Raw genomic sequence first — 17,635 nt, 5'->3', positions numbered from 1 at the left:
ACAACTTCGAAATATGGCAATCAACAGTGATCTGGCAGCCAAGTCTCGATGGCTGTTTGTTTGATGACAGGAGATATTTAGTTGCCCTCGTCAGTTACCAGAGCCATTTGCTTCGCTTCCTTATCCAGTCTGGATTAAGCAGAACTGACGGCGGATGTTAAGGTCAATGATATCAAGATCATCGGCGTACGCTAGCAGATGTACACTCTCAAAAACAAYAAACAAGCAGAACGCAATAAAGCTATTAATCGAAAATTCATTAGATAAACTTTATTACGAAAATTCACATCTTGTAAAGAATGTTTTTCGCATGCTTCGCTCAACTTATGGCCAGCATAATCGGCCTTCTGAGCGGACTATTCGGATCACCATCACCCATCTTGGGACCCAGCACGCAGTGAAGAAAATAGGTAGCTGCCGTAGCTGAGAGTGTCCACGAAGACCATGGAGAGTCGATTCGGCGCCGTTCGCAGCAACTCCGGCTAACGTATGAGACGACATGGCGCATTTTACTCCGAGATATTAAATTGAAGTGCAATCTGAAGAGATTCAAGAGCTACCATTTCATCCAGAAAAATCAACGAATTGGTTGGTTGGCATTTGGTTCCAACAAGACGGCGCCACTTCCCACACATCAGCAACCAAGATCTTGTGATATCATACCGTTAAACTTTTTCCTGTGGGGATATGGATGAGATCTAAGGTACGCCAACATTTGAAAGAGAAAATATTAAAAAAATAAATAAGAATGTTCTTTCAAATGATAATAAACATCCCCATTAAATTTTAAAAGTAGTGAACCTCGAAATTAATGACCCTTTATTACGACATAATGGAATCAAACAATTCTCTGAAATATATTCGCTAATATGTTCTATGGTTTCGTTGATTTTTAAACTAGAAGTAATAATTCAATGATAAAAACTCAGTTATTGAGGAATAATTGGAATTTATGCAATTTAAATAGTAATATTTGAAGTATGTAGCGGGATTCTGTAACCAGTCTCTAGTCTCTAATTGAGACATTTTGCGGTAAAATCTCAGATTGTGACTAGTTACTATTCACTAAACACTGTCTAGCTCTAGTCTCAAAATATTGCCTCAAATTTGAGACCTGGTAGTTAGCGGGTCACAAAACTAAAAACTCTTATCTGCCATTTTGAATATACTGAATGGAAATCACCATAGATATTAATCGTTTGTCGTTTTTTTATATTTTGTAAGCAACTCAAACGCGAAAAAGTTAAAAATAAATCAATTTTACATAAATTTCTTTAATGTGTATTATATTTTTATTATTATTTTTATTGATATTTATGTTTTTTGACTATGTTATAGAAAATTTAATATTTGTTATCGACATATTAATTTTCATTCAAGTATAAAAACATGTCTGAATAATGAATTGTAATAGATTTAGTGACTGTCACAGAATAGCAAAATCGTCTCAAGTCTCAAAAATTGTCTCTAACTTATAATCTCAAATTTAGAAACTTGATACTGTATCACAATACAGAATACATGGTTAATCACCGATATATTATATATAAAGAAATGAACTCCACCTTCAGAGCATATATTTTCTCTTTGCATATTATACACCCTGTAATTTGTAGTTGTAAAAGAATCGAACAAAATCACATTGATCTACTACACTTTTTGGGACAGTTGAACAATCAATCAAGCTTTCTCGTTTTAACTTACGTAAATGCCAATACTTTCCCATTTATTGTCGCCCTTCTCTTAATTCAACGAATGTATGCATATTGAAACTGTAAATTTAAAACGTCTCGCGCTAAATGCTTCTATTTCGAATCAAGATTTGTTTTTGTCTATAAATTTTGTGAATCGGTTCATTTTAATATTGTTTAATTGGTTTTTCGGCGTATTTCATGGAGTATTTGAGTGAAAACATGCAGGCAATGGCAAATAACTTCAATTGGGACGATATTGAAGTAGGAAATCACACATTAAACCATTCTCAAAAATTCTTCGGTGAGTATTGAATTGATATCATAAATTTTAATTGTTTTGTGTCAAAAAAGAACAGCTATTTTTTAATTGTTTTCACTCTCTTGACAATACAATATAGCAATAAAACACATAAAACACGAACGTCTGGACGAATCGGAAGAAGGAATGGATTTACTAAAAGAAATAGGTAATTTCTTTAAATAAAATAAACTATAGATATATAATTATTTAGAGAAATTTATAAATTTTCAGACGGAATTACATTAGATGATACATTCACTTCCAATGCGGACAAAGAAAATGTAAATAATACAAATACATCTATATTCGACACAAAATCTCCATTGAAAGAAATACAACATGCATTCCTAAGTGAAGGCAATGAACCTGTTGCACAAAAAACTGTTGTCAAAATGTGTCCGGAGCAAAAAGAAATCAAGGCTATTATCCAAAAGGGATCGTCCAACAATTCTTTAAAAGAAATTAAATCGCAAACCGCAAATACTTTGATTCTTTCGGAGTCTTTAATTGCAAGGAATAAAGCAAGAATAAACCCAAGTGCAAATAAAAAGACACTTACGGAGTCCAATATAAGCGATAATGAGCCAACATTAACCAAATCTGTGAAGCTCTCAGAATCGTTAATTGTACGAAATAAAGCACGCATTAACCCTGGTGTGAAAAAAGAGAAGGTTGCAAATCCTACGACATCTACAACTGTTAACACTGTGTCCGCGGGCACAATTGCAAAACCAGTCACAGCATCTGCACCCACTGCTCCACACGCCTACCATTGCAACGAACTTTATAAACGTAGAAAAGAGGAACAATTACAAAAGTATTTAGATGAAGAGCGTAAAAAGAGAGAATTTCATAGTAGACCGGTACCTAATTTCAACGCATGCCACAAATCCTTGCAACAGCGAAAAGTACTTCATGCGGTGACAGTGCCAGTAACACCTCAGGTTTTAAAAAAATCTCGTGAAACTGAAGAGAAGAGAAAACAAAAGGTAACCAATCATTTAAACAAAAAAGTGTATAATCATTTAAATAATCATGAAACCTCAGTTAGAAGACATAAAGCAAATACATCCACCAAAATTCGAACCTCGGCCTCCAACGATATTGCATGAGGAGCCCTTTGTACCAAAAAAGACGCAAACCATATTGGTTCCATGCCCATTTAATCTTCATTCCGAACGTCGTCTAAAGGAGCGAAAGCAGTACGATGCAACCGTTCAGCGGGCTATGGAGCAGAAACAAAAACAGGTAGAAATTGTAAGCAAAACAAACGATACAATCAGAATCATTGGTACTGTGTGCTATAAGAATGAATGTGTGAACAGAATACAATACTATGTGTCGTTTGTGTTGTATTCATTAACCATTACTTTTACATGATCTAAATATTTAGTGTTTAGATAAAATTTTGGTAAATGTTCAGGAAAGCGGCTTTGCCAAAAATGTGCACCAATTTTCACGGGAAATGTCTTAAAATTCGTGTTTTTAATTCGAATTTACGAATATCATGTGGCGCGTTATCTATTTTTATGTTTTTTTTGCAATAAAAACAGTGTATTTTTCATTTTAACCAATTCTCGAATATCTAGAGTATCGATAATTCGAAAACGATCAGTGCATGAATCAATAGTGGCTATCCGAATTTACCACAGCGATGCCATAATTTCGAATATAACCTTGCCATTTTCGTTGAAGTGAAGTGATTGTATAGTTTTTTTTTTTAAATTTTTATAAAAATCAATTTCTCTTATTGATAAAATAAACAACATCAATAATTACGTGTATAATATGTATAGAAAATATATTTTTAACATCTAACGACGTGTTAAGTGTAAAAGTGAATTTTTAATTTCGGGAAATACGATGTTTTTGTATTAAAGCAAAGAAAATATTGTTTTTAAAAGCACGCGCCATACATATGCGTAAAGTAGAATTAACGAGTATTTTAAGACATTTCCCGGGAAAATTGGTGCACGTTTTCGGAAAAGCCGCTCTCCTAAATATTTACCTTGCAAATTTTATTGTACTTTTAAAAGAATCGTCTCCATCCTTTTCTTAATGAAGTCAGCAAGTAAAGTAATTTATTTCGGAAAAATGGATCGAAATAGTTCATATTTCTGTTTATATAATTTTTCAACGTGTGGCAACATCGATTTATTGTCAAAACGTCTTTCCTTTTGCAACTGAGTTCAATTGTCATTTATCAGTGGATGAAATTGCATTTGTATTTCATTCCACTTTCGTTTGTGTCGCTCGCGATTTTTCTTTTTTCTTTGTGTTGTGATTTTTTAAGTTATCGTGTTGTTATTGTTATATTATGTGGGTACAATTATTTATTAACTAATAATTACGTAAAAGTTACGAAAAATTATTTATTTTGTGTCCATATTTGCTTAAATTATGTATGTGTGACTAATCATTGAGATAGCCGTGAAATGAGCGGAATCGTCATATCGAAACCAATTAAAAACAACAACTGCAAAACGAAATATTACGATAAAAGCCAAGAGTATTACACGGTCGGTCATTTCAGAAGTGTTGCCAATAAGATTCACTAATTTTAATTAATTTCATTTTTAATAGGGGTTTAATAGTAATAGATTCTTGCTCTTGCAAAACCCTTGCACGGTGCAAGAATTGCAGATTTTTCCACCTAATGCAACGGCACAACAAACCCATGTTTATTTGTATGCAATGTCACGCAGAAATATAATTGCAACACTGTTTTAGCTGTCTTTTTACTTAAATACATATTTTGATGATGATTTTATAATTTCCATTTAAATTACAAAGATTTGTTACAGTTTTTATTAGGAATGAATGCAGAAGGTGCGCCAGTTCACTATAGTCATTAACAATAAAATGACCGAATCTGCCTTTCATATATGTATCACTGGATTCTGCAACCCATGTATATTTCGGTATGGGATTTTTGCAATCATGCAAGAGCAAGAGTTGTTTTTTTAAGCAAGACTAATCACTTTACATACGGAAAATTTATTTATTTTAATATAGTTTGGTTTTGAAATCTGGTAGGACTGTTGCGAAAATAGGCAAAGCAGAATGACAACAAATTCCAATTTCCAATTGTAAAATGCATAAGTGATGATTAGGAAGCAAAGAAGGGACTGAAATAATTTGACTTTTGTTCCTATTCGAGCATATTTAATTTTGTATCAGGTACGGTGACTATTGTGAAAACGAAAAGTTTTTTACAGCTTTGTACTCGATATTACTACCATAAAAATCTTGTATTTTCGTAATTTTTACGTAATTAACATTATTAGAAACAATTTATTATGCCTAAAAGTAAAATTAGCTAAAATTTTGCTAAAGTGAATATTTGTCATAAGTTAAGAGACTGTTGAAGCTGTTTCGGTGACAGCGGATCTGTATCTCAATTCCAACAAGTGCATCGCCTACGTAACTACCCGTCTGCAAAATATACAATATTGTTGCTCTGCCTTTGTAATCTCTACTAGCCACACCTCAACTTTCAAAAAGTATAATTTTAAATTGCATAACATGGTGGATCGTCTAGTAAATTCTGAAGCTAATTCAAGGCGAATTGCTATGGTTGAAAGCTGCTTTGGCAGCTCTGGTGTACCTTTAGCAATTCCAGGACGCGTGCTTGTTGGCGAAGGTGTCTTAACTAAGATGTGTCGCAAGCGGCCAAAGTCTCGACAGTTTTTCCTCTTCAACGATATATTGGTATATGGTAATATTGTAATTGGAAAGAAAAAATATAACAAACAACACATTATGCCATTGGAAGAGGTATCATTGGAATCTTTAGAGGATAATGGACAATATCGAAATGGATGGTTGATACGTACCACAACAAAATCGTTTGTTGTTTACGCCGCTACAAGTACTGAAAAACAAGAATGGATGGCACATATCAACAAGTGTGTAGAAGATTTACTGCGAAAGAGCGGAAAAAAACCTGTGGAGAATCATGCAGCTGTTTGGGTACCAGACGCCGAAGCCACCCACTGTATGAATTGCAAAAAGACACAATTTACGATGATAGTTCGACGTCATCATTGTCGCAACTGCGGAGCAGTTGTATGCGGACCATGCTCATCTAAGAAATTTTTACTGCCTCAACAAAGCTCCAAAGCTGTACGTGTTTGTACCGCTTGTTATGAACGTCTATCTAAAGCGGTTAAAGCGGAATCGTCCAAAACGAACCTTACAAATGCTGGTGCAAATTTAACAACACCATCTTCCGCGAATATTGATGGCAATGGYAATGGCACTGGAAAATTGGTTGACAGTTCGGGTGATGATGATTCGGAGGAAGAAGGCACTGGTGCAGCCAACGAATTGCACGATGAACCACGTTTCTACGGTGATACAACATTGTCGGCTGATGAATCTACGTCATCTGCGGCGCTTAATTCGAGTCACACACCTAGTGTTAATAACTGATGTGCACAGTCTACAATTTTAGAGGGCGGGTTATTGGACGCAAGAGGTGACGAACGCGGGAATTTATACAGTCGAACTGTTACAAGAAGGAAAGGGTGTGACGATATGCAGCGAAACAAAAATAAACAAAATTATAAAATTAAACAACGACAACAAGAAGAAAAATGTGAAGTAATCCAACCAGAACATCAACCAGACGAACGCAGAAAGAAGGTGTGGCATTGCGTCTGGAAAAGAAAAGGATTAACGAAGTTTTTTGATCTTCAAAAGGGTAAGAGAATACATATGTATTTTGCTGCCAATATTAAGTTGAGTAAAAAGGCATTCACTGCACTGTAACTCATTTGCTTCCGACCTTAAATTTAGTATGGATGTTTTGTGCGTCTCTCTGAGTATGTGCTTTATTTTTACTTTTTTCTTTTATTAATTTACATAATTCATTTGCGCATCAGCGTCAACGATATAAATATGTTCGTTGGATTCATCATCCGTTCTGTTGGAGGCTTGCACTCACACAGTACCRTTTAATTCGTATAAAAGAATTGTATTAATCTTATCTGTGCAAGTTTATTAGCATTCAAGTCGCTTTATTTGCTTTATTCGCTTTTCACATTAAAATTTATGTAAATGCGACTACATTCAACTTCAATTTGGCGCTTGATTCATAAGTAATTTCCTCTAGTAAATAGTTAAGTATATATATATGTGGGTTTATAAATCATATCTGCACGGCAAATCCATATGTGCATTTTCGTAAAAAACTTTTCCACTTTTAAGTCGCATTATAAAAAATTGGGAAAATAAATTCTTAATGTACAGTAGATCTTAATAGGCACACTTAATGTGACCTCCTAAAAAGGTGATATTTAGTTTACAGAGAAACATAAATGTTAAAAAACAACATTATCTATTAGAGCACATGATTTCATATAAAAGCTATATGCTTCACTCGTGTTACAAACTTTTTAGCAAACTTAATATACCCTGTTCACGGTATAAAATAGAATGCGCATATTTTGCTATTTTCTTTCCTATGGGTTTTTAAACTGTTGTTTTCTTTTGTAAGGTTTTGTAGATTAATTTATAGGCCTTAAACTACAAAATTTCTCATTGCTATAGAATGTTATCAGTGTTTGGTTGAGTAATTTGTAATTTTCTGCACAATTTGCGTCAAAACAGTTATAGATACGTACATATGACATTTATATATAAGAGAATATATACTTGCTGTATATGTATATTTGCACTCTCAGCTTCCTTCTCGTATTCTTATCTGTTAGCTGAAAACCAAGGCATATGCCAAACAAGGCATATATAATTTGTATACATATGATAAGGATTGGGTATTAACTTTCGCCAAACTGGGGAAAACATTTTGCTTCCAACCGATGCTGAAATATTTATTTTGCTCCATTGTGTTAGTTTGTAATGATAAGAAAGCTTTTGCAATAGCTCATAGATGCTCAGATCGGCGATCGACACCCGACAATTATTTACAAGCTTATGATGACTCACAATTGCTGGCTGTAAAGTTTGAACTATCAATACTCTCAACAGCATTGCTGTTATTACAGTTGTTTACAAATAAAAAGTACAAAGTTCTAAAAAATACAATGAGTAAGACGTACGTGGTATGTATGTAGTATGTACTCTGAATCTAGACATATTAACAAAGCCTATAATATTGACTCATCACTTGTATACAACTTATCTAAACGGAAAGCACCTCCTTAATTAGTCATATTGTTGTTATCACCAATATTATAGTTTTTGGATATGAAAAATTAAACTGTGAATGTATGCTTTCGTCTTGTCTTCTAAATGTCTAGGAGAGAGTTACATACCACATACACAAAAAACTATCATAATCGATATGTAAAGATCTTTAATTATTAGTAATACTCACAAAAAGCAAGAAAATTTACATAATAGTAGTGTAAGTGTTTATAATCATAATTTTATATCCCGAACTGGGTATATTCAGTGTGCCACGAAGTTTGTAACTCATAGAAAAAGCGTCGGAGACCCTTTACATGAACTAGTCCCACAGCTTTTAAGATATCGATCTGACATTTTTATTTCATTCACCCATTTTCCTCCTCAAGAATCTGGTCATTTGTTGGAACCACCGATATTGACATACACTTGCCATAAAAACTAACCCATCAAAATCGAATTCTTGTATAGAAAACGTATTTATTTGCGAAATTCTGCTAAAGTTGTTGCCCAAAGAATCGCTACAATCTCCAATTAAAATAGTAAGATCGAACGACTATAGCATATATGTAGTTTCCATACAAACTGAACCCTCAATATAATTTTTATAGCTTTTCGTTTTAAGAAATGCCCCAGTGGAGGGTATTAGAGCTGCGATGTAGTCGGAGTTAGTGTTCTTTTTTTTGTTCACACTTCTCTTATCAATGTAATCCTAATAAATATAACTTATTATCGAGTGTGAGTTATTTCAGTAATTACGGAAAATGAGCATTAATTAAACTGTCGAAAGCATTAGATGATTTTTTTTTAGACCTTTTCATGTATGAGCTACATAATAATATTGAACATTACTCTAATCATAAATCTGACACACCAGAATCGTGCAATGCATTTTCTATTTTTACATTTTTCTTTCCGGTCACTTATGGGAATATAGAATACATATATGTATTAATATTATTATATTTTTAAGTATTCAGGCTAGGCAGCCGTTAGTTGAACTGTTTTCGTTTGCCCGCTTTCTGTAGCCACCGCACATTACGATATGTAAAAAAATTGTTATTGCTGTGCTTTCATTGCTTCACTCTTCTTTCTCAAATATTTCGTATGCGTTTGACGTGATACCTGCCTGACTTGAGTAAGAGCCATTATGACTCTATGCCTGATTGCAAGCACATAAAAATGTTTTCCACCATGCATATGTACGTTATAGTGCCAGTATGCTGTCTCTCACCGCTATGCTAGGTCTTTGGTCTGACGACTGTTTATGTGGGTTTGGTTTGTGTGCAGCCACGGTTGGCAAAATGTTATTCATATTAAAAATATACAATATGTATGCACACAAATATAAAGTATTACAGTTCACGTGTTTTGCTTCAAAATTAAAAATAGCATTACAGTTCATTCATATAAGCTGACACGCTATGGTCACTGCTTTGTTTAAGTTTTTCAAAATTTCCTGTGGTTATTCCCTTCCCCACCTATTGTTATATTCGTCTACATATAGACTCTGCTGTAATTTCACTTTTTTCTGTTTTATCGTCTTCAAGCTTCGTTGATTCTATTTGCTGTTTTCAACTTTTTAGACTTCTCTTACCTGGCGGAGGCTTGTTGTTTGTCGCAGTCTGTCGTCGCTATTTGTTTTTCACTCGTTCATTTCTTGTGCCACCCATTCGCCTGACTTTCTAAATATGTACAAATGTTTGCATGCATACATCTATACTTTGCTGGGAATAAACAAAAACTTTGTTGTAGGAATTCTGCTTCTTTGCACTAGTATATTGAGAGCTAAATTGTGTATAAGTGATGTGCCGTTGCAGTAGAATAAAAAAAATTTCTTTTTACCCATGATAGGCTGGCAAAGTTCTCCAATTTTGAAATTTAATCATTTCATTCTACATAATCTGTTGGGTTCAGTTTTCTTAAGCAAATACTGTAAGCTTTTTTCCACCATTTCATAAAATGTTTAGATGCATAATGTGCATTAGAGGACAAAATTATGCAAAAATATAAACACCTCTCTCAGCTGTCTACCCGTAAATAATATCGCGCGATTTTCTGTCCTACGTCGTTGTATTTGAGGTTATTAATGCAATGCAGGTTCCGCTTTGCTTACTGGGGGATAAATTTGAATACTGAGGTCCATGAATGTAATACTACTTGTATTCAGGGTCGAAGTGTATATAATTATAATGATTTTTTTTTAAACTACTTACCGATAAAAACAGGGTTAGAATCGCGAAATGGTACAGCTACTGGCAGGTTAAAATCTGCTTCAATTCCGGTAATGTAGTCTGTTGTGGAAATTATAATGCTTTAACCGCACGCAGTTAACTAGCGCTTATGTAACCTTTTCTGTCCATGGACTTATAATAATTATAATAATACCCCTTAATAATTTACTCTTTGCCCGAATAAAAGTCCGTTAAATTTAAATCCGTTTTAATAGATGTAGATGTATTTATCAATAAAATTCAACTTTTATGAATTTGTACACCATAACGTTTATGTGGCTTAATTGTGTGAGCACAAGTGTATGTATACAAGTTTCCGTAAAAGAAATTAATTCCCTTTGGTGAACATGTGTATAGTGTTTACGGTTATCAAACTGAAACAGCTAGTCACTCGTAATTTTGTTTTTGTCCATTCTACTCTGAAAGGCAAATTCTTGAAAATTGCGATAAAATAATGCGAATTGCCGTTTTGTAAACAGAGTTACAGAAGCAAAATATTGCAAAATTATCCTTTTGGAACCACTTAAATAAAGAGGGATACAAAAAGGTCGATGTATGGGTGCCACACGGCGGCCAAGTCCGGATTAAGAGCGAGTATTAAGGTTTTGCTATGTGTTTGGCGGGAATCATCTTCTATGAGCTGTTTACCGATGGCCAAAATCAATTCGGACCTGTTCTGTCAAACCACTGGACCGTCTGAAAGAACCAATCGCCCAGAAGCGGGCAGCTTCGATCAATATTAATGGAATTGTGTACCATCAGGACAACAAGATCACACAGAATGCTTCGGAAGTTTGGTTAAGTGATTCTATGCACCCACCATATTTATGAGCCAAATTTAACACTTGATTTTGCTGGTGAAAGGCAAAACATTCAATTTAATGCAGAAATAGTGGACTTTTTTTTTTTAACTAGATGTTGTTGTAACGGCAGAATTTTGCTGACTTCACAGTCCTTGGATAAAAATCCGGGTCCGTTCCGGTTTTCGTAGACCCGACTATCGTGGGAACGATTTTTTAACTAGATCTAGTATATCTGTACATACAACTGTATGTTTTTACAAATTTGCTTTAATTTCGTATCTGAGTGAATATTTTAAATAAGTAGTTGCTATTTTCTCGAAAGAATATATGTATATGTACCTACATATATAACTATTATGTTTAAAATCGTTCGCCATTTTTATAGCGGCTTTAAGCGTTAATTGAACTTCCACGTATCTTTTTATTATTACTTTGTGTAATCAGTTAACACAAGTTTTGTTGACAAATTAACTACATAAATTGTGTGTGTGTCTACCGGACAATTCCTAACTAATCTCAAACGGAAAATTTGATTGCGAGATAGTTAAAATACATATGTAAATTGGGACAAAAAAGTTCCCAAAAATTGTAATTAAATTACCCGGGTAAATGAAATAAAAAATAATAATATTTTTGCTTAGCTGGTAGGATTGTCCTTAATTACTATGCCAAATTTGAGCGAGATCTTTCAACCAGTTTGTTTATAGCAGCTGTTTAAGCCGATATACATACAAACATCTCAGTAATGCGTTGCGATTTTTACAATCAACAAAAATATATCGAACAAAAAATTTGTCTAAAATTTTGTATTTCTAACCAAATTTCGTGTACGGAATCGTTGGGAATATTTCAAAAGGCTTACGTTAATTCAAAAACACAAGTTTGCGAATGGTACAAACCTTTAAAAGGTGGTCGAGAGATCATTGAAGACATGCCTCGTTTTGAAAGACCTCTTAAAGGGATGAAAATAATAAAAAAGTAAGGGATATGGTGCTTGGAAATCGTCAGCAAGTGTTAGAGAGATGCCAAGAGAGCTCGGCATCTGTCGCAAGTCCGTTCGAATGATTTTGCTGGATATTTTGGCTATGAAACGCATTCTAACTCGATTCCTCCCGATAAAGTTGAATTTTTCTCAAAAAGAGTACGATTTGACCGAATTTAAAGCAAAAAACGTAATAAACCACCACTGTATTCATCGGATTTAAGCCCGTGTGATTTGTTTCTTGTTCCCCGAACTGAAATTGCCGCTCCGTGGAACCCGTTTTCAGTCGATCGAAGATATAAAATACGAAATTCGCTGAAGGAGCTGAAGGCCATCGCAAAATGTGCTTATGAAAACTGTTTCGAAGGCTGAAAAATGGTAGGCCAAGTGTATCAAATCTGGTGGGGATTACTTTGAAAACGACAAAACAAATAGTGATTAATAATTAAAATTTTGCCTTTTATTTACACTTTCCGAGTTCTTTTTTGTCACAATGCATATGGTTTTTTCTCACTATAACCTGAGCAAATACGTTTTGGAAAATTATCTAAATATATATAATAAAGTCAAAAAATTATTAGTCATTTACTCACACTTCATGTGAATTAATAGAATAAGTGTGAAAATTTATTAATATGCAATTGAATCCTATTTTATTGGTGTGACTGAATAATTTGTTCATTAAAATATTATTTTGACTAGTAATTTTTACGCTCCTGCCACAAAAAAAAACTTAATTTCCATTTGTTATATTTCAGGAGGAGGAAGAACGTAAGCGGCGTGAAGAACAGCGCATCAAAGAGTTGCGTAAGCTCACGACGTTCAAAGCACGACCAAATCCTTTTAAATAGACTCTTCTAAAACACCAATAATGCATAGTAAAAAATATGATTTAAACACGCCACACAATAGTATATAGCAACATAAAACCGATTTATACAGCAATAAAATGAGAACGATGCATACTTAATTAACATTTTCAACAAAATAATAAGAACTTTAAATAATATAAAATAACGGAGAATATGTATGAAAACACCATTTTTATATATGGAAATKAAATAACGTAACGTAACGTTTTATTATCATTATTACTACAATTATTATATTAGCATTTTTTCTTACTTGTAATAATTTTTGGGAATACACATACTATATATACACACATACATATTCATATGCATATTAAAGCGACATACGATAATTAACAAAATGTTATATTATAAATAAGAAATATTTAAATAATTAAACACCCACATTTTACCACAAAATAAAGCAAATGTTAAAATAAGACACACAACCCAACATTTGTGAAACATATGAATGTACATACATACATAAAAAAGCATGAAAATACTATAAAAAAAACAGTTGTCTGTTGTTAAACGTGCAGAAGTGAAGAAGCGAGTACAATAGCCACAATGACCACATATGTATGTATATCGTGCCTATGCAGTACCCATATGCCAACGGTAAAAACGTAAATTTCAATTTTCCACTCAAAGTATGCAAATCATCAATTTCAGTGTAAAAAAATATCAAATTGTTAAATTTTTGATATTAAATCCTTAACTATAAGTAAATTTTATTAATTCAATTCATGTATTTTTCTTTACAATTCTGTTTTACTGACGTATTATATATATACTTATGTAATTTTAATTCAATGCTGTGTATATTGCAAAAATTTCGTCCGTTTAACTACTAAAAATATCTACCCTTACTTTATATATTTAATTTAAAAGATTTCTCGGAAATTCAAGTAGAAAAAGAATAGCAGCAATACTTTTGGTTCGAATTACCCAAAACCATTATTATTTCTTTATACTGTATTTAAAATTCTTTATTAAATTGCTAATTGAATATATATAAATAAATAAATTCGTAAAATAAACAAATATTTTTACACAAAACATGCGTTTTTATTAAAAATTTAAAGAAATCAAAAAGAAATTTGACGCCAACGTGTTTTCTAAGCAATGTGTGCAAAAATGACATCTGGTCACTCTAATCGAGGCGACGTGCAATTTTACTAAATTCACAAACCGCCCCAATGCACCAGGCGCACAGAAATGCACAGTAGGTGGCCCGGCCGAAATTTTTTTTGCATAAACAAGAAAGTGCTGCATACTTTAAGGCGTAAATAACATAGGTACTGTACGAACAAAAAATAATGCAGGATTGCGCGCAAATGCAGAAACAGCCAAAAAACACCAAACGGAACGCTAAAATCCAATACAAAAGCAAAAGCAATAAATAAAACGCTAGCTTTTATATGAACCAATAAAAAATTTACTTTATTCGGTCCAAATAGGCTATCGCCTAACTTATAAACGTTTAAAAAAACATTTTAAAATGATCATTAAGCGTTTAGAAGTTGCCATCACCGCCCCATGAGGTCTTGACAGCATCTTCGTTCCAGTCCTCGGCGCCGGCAACGCCGGTTTCAGCAGCAACCTCATCAGCCCAGTTGGTGGCTTCTTCGACGGGGTGTTCGACAACCTCTTCAACTTTAGGTGCTGGCAACAATTCCTTGGCAGCTGCTTCCTCCTTCTCCGCCTCCTCGGGATCACGGTAGAAGAACAAATCAACAACCACGGGCCATTCGCTGACACGTGAGATTGTGCCGCGCAGACGGAGCACTTCACGAGACAACAACCACCACATCAGACCAATGGAATGTGGAGCCTTGTTATTGCATGGAATGGCAATATCGATGTAACGCAAAGGCGAATCAGTATTGCAGAAAGCAATAACTGGGATGTTAACGTACGACGCCTCCATGATGGGTTGATGATCGGTGTTTGGGTCGGTCACAACCAACAGACGTGGTTCACGGAAAGCCGGCTGAATTTGATTGGTGAATGCGCCAGGGGTGAAACGACCAGCAATTGGTGTAGTGTCGGTGTACTTGGCGAACTTGAGTACGGCACGTTGGCCAATTGGACGTGAAGAGATGACGAAGACCTGTTAACCAATACAAATTACTGAGTTAATTTTATATTTAATAAAATACGGATTCATAATACAAATTAATTTGTAAAGTGTGCAGTCAGCAGTTAAGTTGGCTTCATTGAATTTCAGACCCGAAAGATTAGATAAAAAATCATCATGTGTGCACACTACATAAAATGTACAGAAAAAAATCATTTGATATACTTACATCTTGTGGGTACTCGATGGCAGCAATGGCACGGGCAGCCAACATCAGTTTCTCCCAAGTCTTGCCGAGATTGATGATGTTAACACCATCACTACGGCGCTTGTAGACATACTGTTCCATTTGGAAGTTAACATTTTCCGAACCCAAATGGGTGGTGGCCACCAACATCTTGGTGATGTCGTCCTCTTTGAGGGACAAAATTTCTAATCCTCCCGACATTTTAACGTATTAAGAGTAACGTAACCTGTGTAAATACCAAAAGTTACAAATTAGTAATGTGTATGTCGACTAGCGTACCTAACCTAAAAATCTGCAAGGATACACGTGGCTTTGGCACATGAAGTAAAAATACTTTAATTCATCGAAATTTGTTTAATATTTTGCCATAAAACTATTTAGATGCATTTTACACTAACTTTTTGCTTAAGTTTTCACATTTTGCTTTAATAATCGGCTTTTTGCTCGCAGACCAAATAACTTACGTTGTGGATGCCACTGGGAGCGTTGACAAAATGGCAGATTCTCACTTTTCTTTCGAAGTGCTGAGCCGGATTCGATCATTATTGTAATAGATTTTCGCACTGTCATTGGTATGGCAGAATGTGCTGCCATACTTGCCAATGGCACTACTTGATTGATTTTGGTGCTAGAAAATTATGCTAATAGATTTTGTTGGATATGGGAAATGTTTAATATACTTTTATTATTGTTTTATATATATTAAATATAATCGAGCAAAATTACCTATATATTTGCGTTTTACGATGTTAAAGGGTGATTAAATGATATATGTAAGATAAAATTATTTAAAATAATAGTACTATTTTTTTGTTAGCAAAAATATTATTTTTCATTTTGGATTTATAAAAATATATTTTCGTTAATAAATAATTATTAATTTTATTTAATACAACTTACCTTAGTCTCCAATTAATTTATGATTCCAAACTCAAGCAGTTTATTTTTATGTGTACATTTATTGCATTGTTACTGACTCTCCAGTGTCTACCACAACAATTTAAATTTGATTTTTTTTAATATACTTTTCCACATCTTTAAATATATTTTTTTTACTTTTATTTTAAAATTTTTTTTTGTTAATGTATTCAATTTTTAAGCGTATTCGCTTGCAGTTTAATTTTACAGTAGTCATTTATGAATTTTTTCTGCAACAATTCTCATGATTCCTTATTTAAATATGCATTTTTATTTAGCAAAATGTTTTGGGTGAGTGCTTCGAATGTTTGTTTGTAAGTTTTGGCCAACGCTGAATTCTAACAATGTTTTTTTACTGCCTCCATCGTCCGTTGCTGCTTTGTATTAGGTGTGCCCTAATACTATGAAAAGAACACCAATTTAAATGGGAAAACTTGTGTTGTGTGTCAAATAATTTACATATGCATATATGTAATTAATGTTTACCGTTACACTTTTTTGAAATGAAGTTTAATTCTTCGCTGGTGCGTTGCTCACCCTAACAATGCGGTTTTCAATTTTAGATTTTTTCCATTTCATTTCATTTATGTTAGATGTGGTATTCAATGTTTTTCATGGCATTCTTAGTGTCTAACTTAGGCGCTAGTGTTTTTATTTCATTTTCGTTTTGGGATTTTTGTTTTTGTTTGTTTTGTTTACTTTAAATTACTAACTACTTATACAATGTAATGTTAACTTGTTTTGCTTTCTTTAATTTGTCCATAAAGTTCATTGCGAACTTGAATTTGAATATTCATTTAAAATGCTTTAACACTTCCCAAAATATACATACATATACATGCTGACTTTTAATAACTAACACGCGATAACTTGACAATGTTATGTAATATACATATATATGTAAATGTAAAAATTTCAAAAATTAACTTATTTAAATTCAAAAAATGTCTACTTTCATGCAAAAAACTATTTGCAAACTAAATATAATAATCGTCCGTTTCGTTAACCTCTCACTGGCCTACTATCCCATATACGTATTTTTTCACGTTCTTACGTTTTAAACTTAAAGCGGTGCATCACAAATTACTTTTGGTTATTTAATTATTATAATATAATAATGTTTTTGTTTTTTTTTGGTTTGCTTTTACTCTTTTGTGTTTCGACAAAATTTCTGAGTTATCGTTGGCTTTACTTTGTGTCATTTTGCCTACTTTACGGTAGTCATGCGAGTTTGTATTTCGGAGAGTTAGTGGAACATAAAAGAAGGGGTAGCGTTTTGCTCAGTTTTTAGGTTAGTTTTAAGGGTAGAAATGCAATTTTTTAAATTTATGATGAATTTTTAACACTAGTGCGCTAACCTTAAAGCAATAAT

The 17,635-nt window shown here is 33.4% G+C and overlaps 2 protein-coding genes across 4 annotated transcripts; one reads left to right on the top strand and one right to left on the bottom strand.

Moving 5' to 3' along the window:
* The first annotated feature begins 1,771 nt into the window (after window positions 1–1,771).
* On the top strand, window positions 1,772–13,896 carry LOC108965897 (targeting protein for Xklp2). Of its 2 annotated transcripts, none has more exons than XM_018928574.1 (5): window positions 1,772–1,995; window positions 2,093–2,161; window positions 2,227–2,984; window positions 3,043–3,243; window positions 12,923–13,896. In XM_018928574.1, the coding sequence occupies exons 1-5, from the start codon at window positions 1,893–1,895 to the stop codon at window positions 13,013–13,015; spliced, it is 1,224 nt and encodes a 407-aa protein (XP_018784119.1). In that variant the 5' UTR covers window positions 1,772–1,892; the 3' UTR covers window positions 13,016–13,896. The 2 variants fall into 2 exon arrangements, with proteins under 2 accessions (XP_018784119.1, XP_018784118.1); XM_018928573.1 differs by having other exon boundaries at window positions 3,043–3,252.
* A 537-nt stretch (window positions 13,897–14,433) lies between these two features.
* LOC108965851 (40S ribosomal protein SA) lies at window positions 14,434–15,898 on the bottom strand. Of its 2 annotated transcripts, XM_018928514.1 has the most exons (3): window positions 15,810–15,898; window positions 15,328–15,571; window positions 14,435–15,131 (listed from the first exon to the last, which is right to left on the bottom strand). In XM_018928514.1, the coding sequence occupies exons 2-3, from the start codon at window positions 15,544–15,546 to the stop codon at window positions 14,535–14,537; spliced, it is 816 nt and encodes a 271-aa protein (XP_018784059.1). In that variant the 5' UTR covers window positions 15,547–15,571; window positions 15,810–15,898; the 3' UTR covers window positions 14,435–14,534. The 2 variants fall into 2 exon arrangements, with proteins under 2 accessions (XP_018784060.1, XP_018784059.1); XM_018928515.1 differs by lacking the exon at window positions 15,810–15,898 and having other exon boundaries at window positions 14,434–15,131; window positions 15,328–15,567.
* Window positions 15,899–17,635: the final 1,737 nt, after the last annotated feature.

This window comes from Bactrocera latifrons, unplaced genomic scaffold, assembly GCF_001853355.1.
Source record: "Bactrocera latifrons isolate USDA-ARS-PBARC rearing strain unplaced genomic scaffold, ASM185335v1 scaffold_15, whole genome shotgun sequence".
Classification (NCBI taxonomy): domain Eukaryota; kingdom Metazoa; phylum Arthropoda; class Insecta; order Diptera; family Tephritidae; genus Bactrocera; species Bactrocera latifrons.
The sequence above is the reverse complement of the archived record's forward strand: the minus strand, read 5'-3'. Positions and strand labels throughout refer to the sequence as shown.